A 14588-nucleotide genomic window follows, 5' to 3' on the forward strand; every position below is an offset into this window, starting at 1 on the left:
ATATAAATTGTATCATGCTTCTCTTACAAAAAGTGCCAGTTGGAATTCAACATTGGGTGAAAGCCATTTGCTGGAATTTTGACTCTTTTTGGTGAATTTTTGTACTTTGACTTAATTGAGCTATTAAATAGTTCAGTTCTTTACTGTATTAGAGTTCATCCAGTATGTTCATCTAGAAATTTATTTACTTTATTTTTTTGAATTCTTTCTCTGTTCACCTGATCTTTCCTTGAATAAATAATGCACTGACAAATATAATAACAGAATAACACATAAAACAAGCAAAAGAACATGTATACCTTTGTTTACAAAGGAAGAAATGCTTACATATATTACATTTAATACCTGTTGAAAATTGCAATAAAAAGATGAAGTGAGGTCCAGCCAGAGCAGCTATCCAAAAAAGGTGATAGTGACCATAAACTTGTAGTTTCTGTTGTTTTATTTTTAACTATGTTATGAACTAGAATAGGTTTGGAATACCTTTTATATAAATTGTGTAATGTTTAAGATCATCAGTGATCTTAGAACTCTTAATAGATATGTCTCCTAACCATTTTGGTAAAAATCCCGTATAGTTCTTGTAGGTTCTGATAAATTTAAGTACTTCAGATCACATTTCTTCCATTTGTTCTTTAGCCAGGTTATGCAGAATAAGTGTGTACATGTGATTTCTTTTCCAGTACAACTGTATATAAATGGCTCTGGTACTGGCACATGCATTTGTCATTCAGAGACCTCATGTTGAGAACAAATGCCAGAATTTTAGTGTTTAGTTTTGTCCAGTCGCATTTAAATAATTTCCTCTTTGTTCTGGGAACTTCTTGAATTTACCTCATATGTGCATGCCCACAATATTTAATTCAATTATTTATAATTTATTTTTCATTAGACAAATTATGCCCATGATTAGTAGCATTTCATTGAAAATCTTTGTTTTAGGTCTCAACAATCTCCGCCAACATGCTGGCCTTCTACCTGAAAGCTTAATATGGGCTTATATTGTACAGTTAAGTTCAGTTCTTCGAACCATTCATGCAGCAGGACTTTCATGCCGATCATTTGATCCATCCAAGATCCTCATAACAGGAAAATCTCGGTAACTTTAGTGTTCAGTACTGTGTACCTGATTCTAATGTAATTCTTTCTTGATCACTATTAATAACATATTTGCTAACTCTTTTGAATTTGTTAGAAAATGATCAAGTGATCCCTTTTCCACATTTCTGCTTAGGTATGTTATTTTTCCAGTTTTTATACATTCCAGGATGTTAGAATCGTTTAATTTATTTTTATTTATTTTTTTTTAAGAAGATTCCATTTTGAATAAATACCAAGCATTAATGCACCATTTTTTTAAATCATGGATTACTTAATTCATTGAGGATTTTCTAACTACTTTCTATTACATTTATTTTATTTTTGTTAATTTTTTATCACTCTTGGACAACAGTAAGATTTTGTGAACCTTTCTGGGTGTAGGAATCAAGTTATTCCTACTTCTTTTTAATATTATTATAACTGCAAGAAGTTGAATTAAAATAAAAAGTTACTAATCATACAGGTTGTTGGAGGGGAGAAAAAGCAGATACCTACAAGTATTATAAGTTCAGATTAATATAATCATGGTAATACATGAAACAGTTTACATGAATGTCTGTGTGGGTGACCATGTGTAAAAATTAACATTGTCATTAGTAATATAGTAATGGTTGAGATTATATTTCAGTATAGACATTGAAACAATTTGAAAACTGAATGTTTCAATTATCAGCCTTTAGGCTTGTCCCTCCAATGACAGACTTGAAGGCTGAAAGCAAGTCTGTCAGTGGAGGGACTAAAGTGTTCCCAAGGTAGAAACTGAATGCAGAAATATATACAGTTTTAAGTTTGGCCATTAATAATATGTTACTGCTTCCCAGTAAAACTCTAGCTTCTGAGTAAACTCTTTTCAGATAGTCAAAAATTGTGGAAAAGAGGGGGGGGAAATCTTTCTCAGGACCATCTCTTGAAGAAAAAAATATTCCCCAGGAATCAAAAAGTATAAAAAAAATTTCAGCATTTTACTGTTAAAATAACCTTAATGAATAATGGAAAGTACTTGACCTCATTCTAACAAATTACTCTCATTGGAAAATAAATATGAGGACTGACTAGTAATGGTAATTGTAGTATTCGCTTTTAGAGAGTTACATGCATTTGTTGGCCGATGATGTGCATATTTTCTAATCTGCAGAAAACAAAGTTAGGTAAATCAGTTAATATGAATTCTGTTGTGGTGAAACATGGCTCTATTGTTAACTGTGGTCTGTTTGGACTTTCTTTGGAAAGTCCTGATTAGTTTTTCTGTTTGGACTTTCAAAGAAATACTGTACTTCATGGTGTCATGGCAGTATATATATATATAGTTACTTGATGTGGGATGTAATTGTTGACATTAGGCCTTGTTATTACACTCCTTATGGAGTCAAATTGTTTATCTTTACATTTGGGGGTGTGGTGGCACTGTATATTCAATGCTGACAAAATTATAATTCTGTAAGCATTATAATAATTATTTTTTTAGTTAATTGAAATATGGGATGATCATTTTAAATGAGAACTCATGAAAATGTGCAAAATTTTCAGTAAAGCGTGCTAGAGACATTAAATTTGCAAGTAACATTCTTTATTCTCTCATGTTACTTAATTTGTTGCAACAAATGTTGAAGCATCAAAAACGATTAGCTGCCTGATATGTGCTAAATGATCCTCAGTCACAACAGTTAATGTGCGAACGTGACTTTCAATGTTCATACCCCTAGAATACCTGAACTTTTTTATCACTAGATTTTGTTGCTTTACAACATTGAAATTGCAAAAATAATTTTGAGTAGTTACAAATTACTCTGTTTTGAGGTAAATGCTCTGCTCTGCTGAGTGCCACGTTCATTACTGCTTGCAATGCACATGTGCATTCACTGTTTTTAAGGTTGTTGACAGATGGTGACACCATGTACTTTAATGCTCTTTTGCTCTTTTGTCAGATAGATGAAACTTGGGATAGTCTTTGTAAAAATTTCTGTCAACAAAGTAATAACCAGCTTTCATTACGTACTCATATCAGATAATAAACTGAGCAAATAATTTTAATTTAGCAAAAACCTAATGGGGCAAAAAGTAATGAAATTTGAAAAGGAAAATGATGGATCAAAATTCAACTTTTTTTAAATGAAATTTGAAATATTTGTGAAGTGATGAAGGATACTGATTTTATTATTGTGGCTAACTTGCCACTTAGCTAATTATTATAAATTTGCTACATTTGATACATTGTTTTTAAAATTAGTAATGATCAGAAAGTTTTTACTGTATTTATCATCATATTTTTTCTCCATTATGTAATTATTGGGTATGATGTTTCCTAATAGGGGAAACTGGTTGGCCTCATTTCAGATGAAAGTTAAATTGTAATGAACTGTGATGAATATTGTGGCCATCTTATCAGCACTCATCAGAGATTAAGTTAGAATCTCATTTGACACACACTGCATGTATAAAATATGCAGTGTGTGTCAAATGAGACGCACAATCATCTCAGGTGCTTGAACTAGAGAAGGTTAAGGTCAGTATACTGGCTTGAAGTTTGTGGGTGGATCTGAATATTGTTGTGTTGGCTGTCTGGACTTCATTTTCAATGAACTGTGGATTGACAGATCATCATTGACATTCTGGAAACTATCTGGAATTTTGCCATGATGTGACAGGAGGAAATTTATGAGAGCTTTGTCAATCAGTTTGGCCCTGAAGAGATTGTGGAAAGCTTACGGGGTAGAATTTTTCTCAAACTGGCCAGTAGTTTTTAATGAAAAGGACTGTTTTTATAGAGATGCAATACACTTGAATAGAAGAGGTGCAGTAATATTGATGCTATTAAGGCAGTGTTATTGGGTTGGAAAACTGTTAGTTTGGGGGGTGGGGGTTACACAGACTAATAGTTTAATGACAGCCACAAGTAGAGCTGGAATTGATTCTTTCATTGCTACTATTATGACATGCCAGAGGTCCACATGGGACTAGCAATCACATAAGCTGTGCAAGTGTTACTAAAAACACAAATAGGTACACATTTATTTGCATTATACATTAATGCTAATGTAGTAAATGAATTTGAGTTTGAAGTATTGATTAAGTATTCTTGTACTGCTTCTATTAGAATGAGCAGAAGCCTGAAAAACAAGATGCATGGTATTTCAGAGACTGCTGGGAGCCATTGTGGTACAAGTAAACACATGGGTTGTGTTAGGGTAGCTAAGAATAGAAACAGGTGCAGGTATACTTGCGTGTACACCAATGCTAGGAGTTTAGTAAATAAATTTGATGAATTTGAGGTATTGCTCAAAACATCGAAGACAGATATTGTTGGGATATCAGAGACGTGGTGTCACACAGATATAAGGGATGCGGAACTGCAATTTGGGGAGTACAACGTCTACAGAAAGGATAGACAGGATAGGAAGGGGGGAGGTGTTATGCTATTAGTTAAGAAACACATAAAAACCAAGGAAGTGAAGCCAGTCGACATCGCTGGACAGTGCAGTGTGGAGTCAGTTTGGTGTGACATAAACATTGGGAGATCAAAATTGAGAGTAGGAGTGTGCTATAGGCCTAATGACTCTGATGAGTATAATAAGGAACTGTACAGGGAAATAGAATGGGCCAGTAAATCAGAGTGTCTTATAATGGGAGATTTTAATTTCCCAGATATTGACTGGAATTTGGGGGCTGGATACTCACACACTAGCAGGGCTTTTGTGGATTTATTGGATGATTGTTTTCTACATCAGCATGTTCGGGAGGCAACTAGAGGGAGCAATACTCTTGATTTGATTATCAGCAGTGATTCTTCATGCATTAAGAATCTGCAGATAAATGAACCACTAGGTGGCAGTGATCACAGTGTGCTGAAGTGGGATTTACTCAAAGAGGTAACTACCATTAGGGGTAAAGGGAAGGGTTATTGCTTCCGTAAAGGCGACTACGATGGACTGAGACAGTATTTAAATTCTATACAGTGGGACCAACTGATGATGTTACCAACAGCAAATTCAAAATGGGAAGCATTCAAAGAACTTATCTTGGAAGCTACTAGGCTTTACATACCAACTAAGAAATATTGTTCAAGGTTTAGGCCAAAATGGATGTCAGATGAACAAATGAGGCATATGGCAGAGAAGAAAAATGCATGGGATACTTACAAATTAACACATGACACAGAAGCCTATGATAGATACAAGTTGATATGCAACCAAGTTACAAAGGAGGTTAGGCAGGCGAAGGCAGATTACGAGAAATCCTTGGCAAGGGATGCAAAGAAAAACAGCAAAGAGTTCTTTACTTATGTAAACTCTAGAAGGAGAGGGATGAATCAGATTGGTCCTCTTGATATTGATGGGTCAAGTGTTGATGATCCTGCTCAGGTAGCTAACAAACTAAATGAATATTTTGCATCGACATTCACACATGAGGAGTTATTCAGCGAGGGGAATGCCAGAGGTGTATTCAACTCTAGCAGTAAGTTACAGAATCTTGAAATAACTGGGAGTAAAGTGGAGGAGAAACTGTTGAAGATAAACACAAGAAAGGCACCCGGGGTGGATGGGATCTATCCAGTTATATTAAAGGAGGCAGCAAAGGAAGTAAGCAAACCCTTAGCCATAATTATGAGAGCTTCCTTGGACTCAGGGGAGGTACCCATAGACTGGAAATGTGCAAATGTGACCCCAATTCACAAAGGAGGATCAAAGGCTGACACAAGTAATTATAGACCTGTGAGCTTAACTTCTGTTCCAGGAAAATTAATGGAGGCACTGGTTAAAGAAGCACTGCAGGATCATTTAGACAAGACTTCAGTTATAGCTCAGACACAGCATGGTTTTGTTAAGGGGAAGTCTTGCCTGACCAACTTGATTGGATACTATGATGCAGTCACAAAAGAACTGGATGCAGGGAATAACTTTGATATTATATACTTGGATCTTAGAAAGGCTTTTGATACTGTTGCACATGGAAGACTGCTACACAAATTGGAGCAGTGTGACATTGGAGGCAAATTACTGCTATGGATAAAGGGGTGGTTGAGGGGGAGAAGACAGAGAGTGGTAATCAATGGACACTGCTCATCGTGGACTGATGTTATTAGTGGAGTCCCTCAGGGCTCAGTGTTGGGTCCATTATTGTTTTCTGTATTTATAAATGATATTGATGATGGTATATCGGGATTAATGTCCAAGTTTGCAGACGATACAAAGGTTGGCAGGGTTGTCAAGGACACTACTGACACTATGCTGCTGCAACAGGATCTGGAAAGGTTGAGCAGATGGGCTGAGAGGTGGCAAATGAAGTTTAACATTGACAAATGTAAAGTACTACACATGGGAAACAGCAACCCCAGAGCAACGTATCAACTCTGTGGTACAACACTGACAGTGGTAGAGAATGAAAGGGACTTGGGGGTGGTTGTGCAGGCAGATATGAAGTTCTCTGAGCAGTGCAGACGGGCTGCAAGAGTAGCTCATGGAGTATTGTCAATGATATACAGGAATTTTTCCAGCAGGGATAAGGAGGTGATTATTCCATTGTATAAGGCGATGGTCAGGCCACACCTAGAGTACTGTATACAGGTCTGGAGGCCTCATTTCAAGAAGGATGTAGAGCTGCTGGAACGAGTACAGAGAAGGGCAACAAGATTAGTGAATGGAACAAAGGGGTGCTCTTACGAAGAACGGCTTAAGTTTTGCAAATTACAGTGTCTGGAGACTAGGCACCAGCGAGGTGATCTGATAGAGGTGTATAAAGCCTTGAATGGTTTAAGCATGCTCAATGCTGATGGGATTCTTCCTCTAGCTCAGAATAATCACCTGAGAGGGCATAAATTCAAATTGAGGAAAGACAGATGTAGGATAGACGTGCGGAAATTTGCCTTTAGCCAGCGGGTGGTTGGTTGGTGGAACAGACTTCCATCCCTTGTGGTGGAGGTTGATAGCCTAAATAAGTTTAAGGCTCAGCTGGACAGGTATTTTGAACGAACGGAGGGGTGAAGTGGAAGTGGTTTTTTTTTTTTTTTTTTTTTTTTGGCTGATGCTGCATAAGCTTGCTTTCTTGCATCAAATGCCTCTACTAATGCTAATGTTAAGTCATCAAATGCCAACATTATTAAGAAGCTCATAGATTCTAAATCAGTTGATACAGGTTGCCAGTGCAATGTTAATTCAGTTTGTGTGACATAAACATTGTGAAAACAAAATTAAGAGTGGGTGTCTGTTATAGGCCAAATAACCGTGAAGACCTCAGTGTGGCAATTGGAAAATGAAACTGATGCTAGAAAAAAATAATGATCCCCATATGAGTAAACTTGGTAATTCAAAGTAACTTCTTCCTGCATCCACACATGCGATGATCATGAAGCGACTGGAATAACTGGTGGAAGGCTGTGACTAATGTACCATTCATTGTTCTTGTGACAGCTCTTTGAATGATGTCGACGTTATCAAAATACTTTTGAATTTGATTGGTGTTTTTTTTTTTTTTTTTTTTTTTTGACGAATAAGCATTAATCTGAGATGTGAACCAAATTATGTCACACATAGGGGCTGTAACTAGTGTGTAAAGCAGCAGGCACTCTCAACTACATGTGGGATGGATGTTTATTGTGGAAGTAAGAGACTGATGCTGATACAGTGATTAATGTTCACATGTAGGTACCTGTGTTAACAAATAAACTGAAAGTTATATTTACCTGGATATAATGTTTTATGTATTCTCTGACAGCTATTTTTTTCTGAAATTACCACTGATAATATATGTTACAGGCAATATGATAAACAGAAAGTATACATAATTACTGGCTATTACGTATAATTCACAATAATATTGGAGAATATGCTTAATTTATCAAACATACTGGATATTATGAATAATCTCCAATGCTTACTGGTGATTAATTGAAATTAGATGCCAACAGAATACAAAAAAAGTCAAAGTTTAATGTTATTTATTATTACAAGATAAACTATGATGACATTTTGAATTGCAGTTTTTTACTATTTCTACAACTACATTTATTACTGTTGCATTTTCCTTTACAATTACATTTTTTGTAACCTTGACCACCAAATATGGAAAACTTCTGAACACACTCCCGCAAAGATAATTCTGAGTTTGGAACTTCCGTGACACTTATAAATTTTTCATGGCATATAGAAAACTCATTTCTGGTATAAACGTTGGCCAATTTCCCTTTCTTTGTACCCAATTTATATAGTCCACTATTGTGAATATCCATAATAACTAACTGCCAACAATTTCTTGGGTCGCTTCTGGCTCTGTCAATATCAGGAATTGTTATACGTACCGTATCACCTACTTTTCCAGTAGGAAACTTTTTGTTAGACACGTTTATCATTTTTTAGCTTGTATTTTAAGATCTTCTTTTAATATTTTACGTTTTCTATATATTTGTGCTTTCCTATTCGCAACAATATTATCCAAGTCCTTGTTATTCTCTTTAATATTCTACTTATTCTCCTCAACATTCTTCATATTCTCTTCAACGTTCTCCATATTCTCTTCAATGTTCTCCATTATATTGTTATTTTCAATTTCAATACTCTTTATGCTAGTGTCTCCTGCAATCTCTCCAGAATCATAAATATTTGATTCCTTCTCTATCATATGATCATTTTTAAATTGCTTCATTATGTTTTCTAGTTCTTCCTCTTCTTTTAAATTAACAACAACTTCTTTGGGAAGCCATGAGGTTTTGAGGCCAGTTTTAATGGGAGAATCAAACATAGCTTCATAGGGACTGCATTTAATTCCTTGGTGTATGCTCTATTTTTCATTAATTGAACAAATCGTAATCCTTCACTCCAGTTGCGTGTTTCATTAGTTTCTAGCCACGTACTCAATATATTCTTTACGTCCTAGTTTGCACGTTCGACAGAACCTTGACTCTAGTTGTGCCGAGGTTTACCCTGTACGATTTTGAGTTCTTCCCAAGAAGAACATAATTCTTCGATAACTTTATTCGCGAATTTGCGACCGTTATCGCTTTGAAGGATAGAAGGAGCTCCAAAAATAGTAAATATATCCAATAAAACATAAGCAACTTCTTCAGCACGTTTGCTTTTTAAGGGACGCAATTGTACAAATTTTGTTAGGTAGTCTTGATATACAAGAATAAATTTGTATTCCTTGTCTTGCTGACTTTGCATGTCAGTCAGGTCTACCTGACACCTACTATTCATTTCGTTAAACACCATTGGCTTAACCACTAAGGCTTTTTTAGGAACTTGACTTTTCTTCTGACAAGGCTCACATAAGTTTAAATATACCATTACAGACTCAGCGGTTATATTTTTATACTTTTTTTGAATTTCGTTCATCATCCGATTTCTTCCCCCATGGCCAATAGCTATATGAATATTATGTATTGTATCAATTTCCTCAGTGCAGACATAATATTTTATGCTTTGGTTATTTTCTTGAACAGGGTAAATCAATTTATTACAATCACCTACTTTAATTATATCATAGTGCTCGAGTCTTTGATAATCTGCTGGGGTTTTCCCTGTGGTTTTCAATTTTAGTGCAAAAATGTTATTTATCAGCTGTATATATTTTTCTTTCATTATAAAACCTTTGTTACTGCATTTTGTTTCTATTACTTTCGTTAAATTTGCAGTAAAACTTTCTTTCAATGGTATCCATAACCGCTACACTTTGGCAAACTACAAAAATTTTCATTACATGTTAATTTCTAATTGTTTTTCAAAGAAAACTTATCTATGGACATAAACTAAATATGTTTAACTTTATCTATAAGTATGACCTTGCATTAAACGGTAAGAATGCAGACTCAGTGGTCGTTCTAGTTCAGCCCAACAACGCTCCCCTAACTAAATGCTGTGATCATTCTCGTTCACCCAACAGCGCTGCACTAACTAAATGAAGGTATATTATAGGTTTTAGAAGCGGCTAGTCGGCTCGACAGTGCGCAGAAGCACTTCCCTTCATTTCATTCATATGATTTCTCTGTCCTATTTATCAAATACACCAGCGAGCGCTGGAGAATATTTAAAATGACCGGCATATTTAATAAATTGCTATATATTTATTAAATTCTCCAATATTATTGGCAATTATACATATTAACTGGTAATTATTCATATTAACCGGTAATTATTCATAATCACCAGATTAATCAAATTTACTGTAACATATATATACAGTAGGGTAGTCCTTATTTATATAGGAGAAATTTTTTTGGAGAATTTTAAAATACTTTTCTCCAGTTTTGTACATTTCTTTCTGTAGAATTTCAAATGGGTTTGATATCAGGAAGACCTACTGCATTGATGTGGCACGTGTTATCATTTTACAAACAAATTTCATTTATTGTGTAAACAAGTTTCAGTGTGGTCAGATCAGTCAATACATGGAACCCGTGACAATAGATGCTATCATATACCACAGTTTACAGACAGTATGCATGGAGCAATATGTCCTTAGTGGCTGATGCTCCTAAAACCCAACAACAACAGCAGCAATTGTGTATGAAAAAGTTAGGGGGTTTTTTCTGATTATTTTTATTTTTTATTTTTAATTTGGAACTAAAGGTAAAAAATGTCTAGTTTGCGTACAAATATTTATCTTGTTGGGCCAATGAAAAACCAAATCTTAGGCAATAATTTTAGAGTTGCCCTCTAAAAAAAGATGTATTGAGTGTGCATGTTTTTCAATATGAGAACTGTAGATTAGACTTTGGATAATAGTGCAACTCTTATGATTGATGAAGTGCTAGTTTTTTGGAAGAAAGCCTGGATCCCAACTCAAAATCGTTCAAATTCTATTACAAAACTAAAGTTATATGGCAATCTCCAAAACTTGAAAAAGTCTTCATTCCATCAGCAATAGAAAGTGAGTTCAAGGAAGGTTTAAACAAGCTATTTGATATTATGATGTCAGATGCATTAAGTGTAATTAAACTTGCTGAAGACAGACAATTTTTGCTTTTGCAAAGGAAGAAGGGTTGGCCGGGCTGCATGCTAGGAGAGTGGATTTAAAATTACTGAAAACTGAGAAGCTTAAGGTAGAAAGGCTGGCTGCAGAAGCAATTACGAAGGAGAAAATTCTTCCCAGAATGTCAGTTGGTTGTGCTGAACAAAAATTATCCATTTACTGCAAGACAGCCAGCTCTGAAGAAATTAACAATAACAATATCAAGGAAATAACATCATTTCCAATAGCTGGCTGATCAAATATTAAAAGAGCAAGAAAAGATATGACTCCACACCTTGCAGCAGCTCTAGATAGATGTAAAATTAGTGACAGAGATGCTGTTCATATATTAACAGCTTGCATGGATGCCATCTTGTTGAATCCCAATGAATATGTGATTAATCAATCATCTAGGGAGAGAAGCATTACGAGCAGAAAGGTATTTATCAATAAAATTGATGGAAATGAACTCCAATTTTATAATTTTTCATTAGTATTCAAAGACATTGTCAGATATTTTGGGAAAAAAGAATATCAATCGGCTATGCATGGATGCCAGTGGTTTAGATTTCGAAGAGTTATTAGGAGTACCTGCCATTGTATCATCTCAAGGAATAGAAATATATGCCCAAGCTTGAGTACTAGCTTGGGTTTTTTCATTCACAACAGTGACTGTAGCATCTGGTCCAGACATCACTTTATTCAAAAGGTTCAAGAACAAATGGGAAACAATAGACAAGACAAAATATTCAGATTTCAAGACAGACATGTCCGTTTACAAAGCTTTAAAAAATGTCACTGCAGAGGTCAAATCATTCACTAAGCAGCAGCTAGAAGAAGCATAGCCATGCAACGATTACAGAGAGTTTCTCTATTTGGCTCTAGTTTTTTTTAGAAGAAAAAGCAAATGTAAAATTTCAGTCATCGGGATCTTATCATTTGGTAAGGTGGATGGTGAAGTGCATTTACTGCTTGAAATTTTTTTTTATTCCATGATTAATATGAACTAAAGAAAAATTAAATTAAAGCAATTGCTGAGATATGTGTGTTTCTAACACATTGCTCTATAAAAGTTTGGTTTTCTGTACCTTGGAAGCTGCATTGAATAACAGTTTTTTTGAAAAATTTAAATACATAGTGCTTTTTCATGTGCACACTTTTTTCTTTCCACAAGACAGGGCTAGCTGCTATTGCGTCAGTCATACTACAACAAAGTGAATGATAGGTCTGTCTCAAAGACCACTCCTAGGCACGTCACTCAAATTAAGCTGCATATAACACAGCGATGACTCATTACCTGATAGCTTTTAATAGCATTTTGACGTCACACGATGTTGACAGTTCAGCCGTTAATTGTGGGGTTTAATTTTAGAATTCTACATCTTAAGGCAATGATTCAATTTTTTCAAAAGTTTCTTCAGCTATTAGCAATGTTGTTAATAATGGCAGTAATAGAAAAGAGAAAGATCGTATCAGAAAGGCTTAGAAGAAAAGAAAAGATATTGAAGAGTATGAAGCAGTGCTTAAAATCGTGATAATGAAGAAAACAAAGCTATTATAATAAGCTAAAGGCTTCACAATTAAGAATTGTTGATAGCTCCAATCGTTGATAAAAAAGGAAAAAAATCATAAAAAAATGATAGTGGTAAAAGACAAAAATTATCAAATAGAGATTCCTGAAAATATTCGCAGTTCAGAAAATTTAACACATAACGTTTTTGGAAGTATCGAAACAACTTTGGAAGGAAAGTTTCGATTTAGCTGCAACAAATAATATTGTTTGCTGAATGAAAAAATTTTATCCGAAATTAAGATTCCAGAAGAATTGAAAATACAGTTGGACCTCTCTTTAATGAACTTCCATATAGTGAAATTTTCTATGTAGTGAACCTTTTTGATTTCCCTTTGGTCATTACATTGAAAATAGTTTCCATATAACGAACTGATTTTGAGAGACCCCTGTATGCACTGTTCGCGCCTCTGGCCTTTAGGCAATAAAGATGATGCTGTAGAAAGCACGAATTAAGAGCTAAAAGGATTAAGCATTAATCCTTTTAGCTATTAATAGCTAAAGGCTTTAATTCCATGAATTAAGAGCTAAAGCATTTTGCAATTTAATAGTGCCTGTAAAACTGTGCAGGAGGAAACTGGCCAACCATGGCGCGAGATAGAAAAAGATGAAAGTTTTGTAGAGGCCTTTTCCTGGCAGTGGGTCAGTAATGGCTAAAAAGAAGTAAAACCTATACAACTTATACTCTACTATGCCGAGAAGTCTTGCTGGTCAGCTGTCCACAGCCATTGGCAAAGATTAAAGCATATTCCCGACTCAGGCATTAGCTCTTGTCAACGTATTTTCTTCCGTAAGCATCCTGTTAGAGAATTAAGAGAGGATTTTCCTTTATCTCGAAAATTAATCTGTTGTTTTGAAGAAATGAGTCATCCACACTTTCAATAAATTTCACCTGTCTCTGTTTACATGGTAGCTACAAGTGGTCCCTAATTTCAGCTTTGTTTTAACTGCTGTGCAAGTAACCTTACAATGTCTAAGAGGAAATCCTTGAGTGTAGTGTGAAAAAGTGGAAGTGCTTAATAGTGCAGATCGCGGCATTAAAAAGAAAAGAAATTGCATTCAAATTTGGTATTCCTGCCAGTAGTGTGTTAACTATTCTGAATAACTGTTTCGATTTTCAAACTGTTTGAGGAAGCAGGACCCAGTCGGAAGTGTGCAAAATTATGCCTTTGTGAAGATATAGATGAAGCAATTTTTAAGTGGGTGAAGTTTATTCGAGACCAAAACATGCCAATATCAGGGCCATTAATAAAAGAAAAGGCTATGGAGCACACATCTTTTCTGGGGCACAAAACATTCCAAGACAGTTCTGGTTGTCAGAACAAATTTAAAGTGTGTCATGGCTTACTCAAAAAAGTTATTTCTGGTGAAAGTGATGTTTTAATGGAAGAAGACTGTACCCATTGGAAAGAAACAATTTGAAAAAAATTATGGAGGCCTACGAGCCAACGACATTCAATGTTGAAGAAATATGTCTATTTTTTAAATGTTTGCCAAACAAGACACTGACATTTAGAGGTGATAAATGTTTGTGGTAAAAATAGTAAGGAAAGAATTACTATCTTGGTTGCAAATATGGCTGGTTTTGCCTATTATCAAAAACTGCAGTTTTTAAAAGGTAATAGGCAAAAGCAGTGCTTTTTTTTTTTTGTAAAAAAATAGGTGCCGGTACTCATTCTTTGCTATCAGGAAAAATTGAAAATTAAAAGGATATGAAAAGTACTCTAAAAATTTTTTTGTCCTGATATCGTTACTTTCATAGTAATGTTTTTGGAATAAGAACAACAAATTTAGTAATTAACACAGTTTATTAAGTATAAATTAATTATTCAAAGTATATATATAGAAAAATAAGTAAAATGTGAATAAAATAAGTAAATAAAAATCGGTCAACTACTGAGTGCCAGGCACTCAGGATGACATGAATGGTCGTTAGTGTAGTATCTCAAATAGAGAGCTTTATGGTAACTGAAAAAAG

General features: G+C 34.8%; 1 protein-coding gene across 1 annotated transcript in view; it reads left to right on the forward strand.

Moving 5' to 3' along the window:
- PAN3 (Poly(A) specific ribonuclease subunit PAN3) overlaps positions 1 to 14588 on the forward strand; it is a 181464-nt gene that overhangs the window by 119483 nt on the left and 47393 nt on the right. The window contains exon 11 of the mRNA XM_090372386.1: positions 943 to 1099. Within this exon, the coding sequence (XP_090228512.1) occupies positions 943 to 1099 (157 nt within the window). The remainder of the gene's footprint in view (positions 1 to 942; positions 1100 to 14588) is intronic.

Source organism: Mastigoproctus giganteus, chromosome 1 (genome assembly GCF_048544385.1).
Source record: "Mastigoproctus giganteus isolate SK-2022 chromosome 1, ASM4854438v1, whole genome shotgun sequence".
NCBI lineage: Eukaryota > Metazoa > Arthropoda > Arachnida > Uropygi > Thelyphonidae > Mastigoproctus > Mastigoproctus giganteus.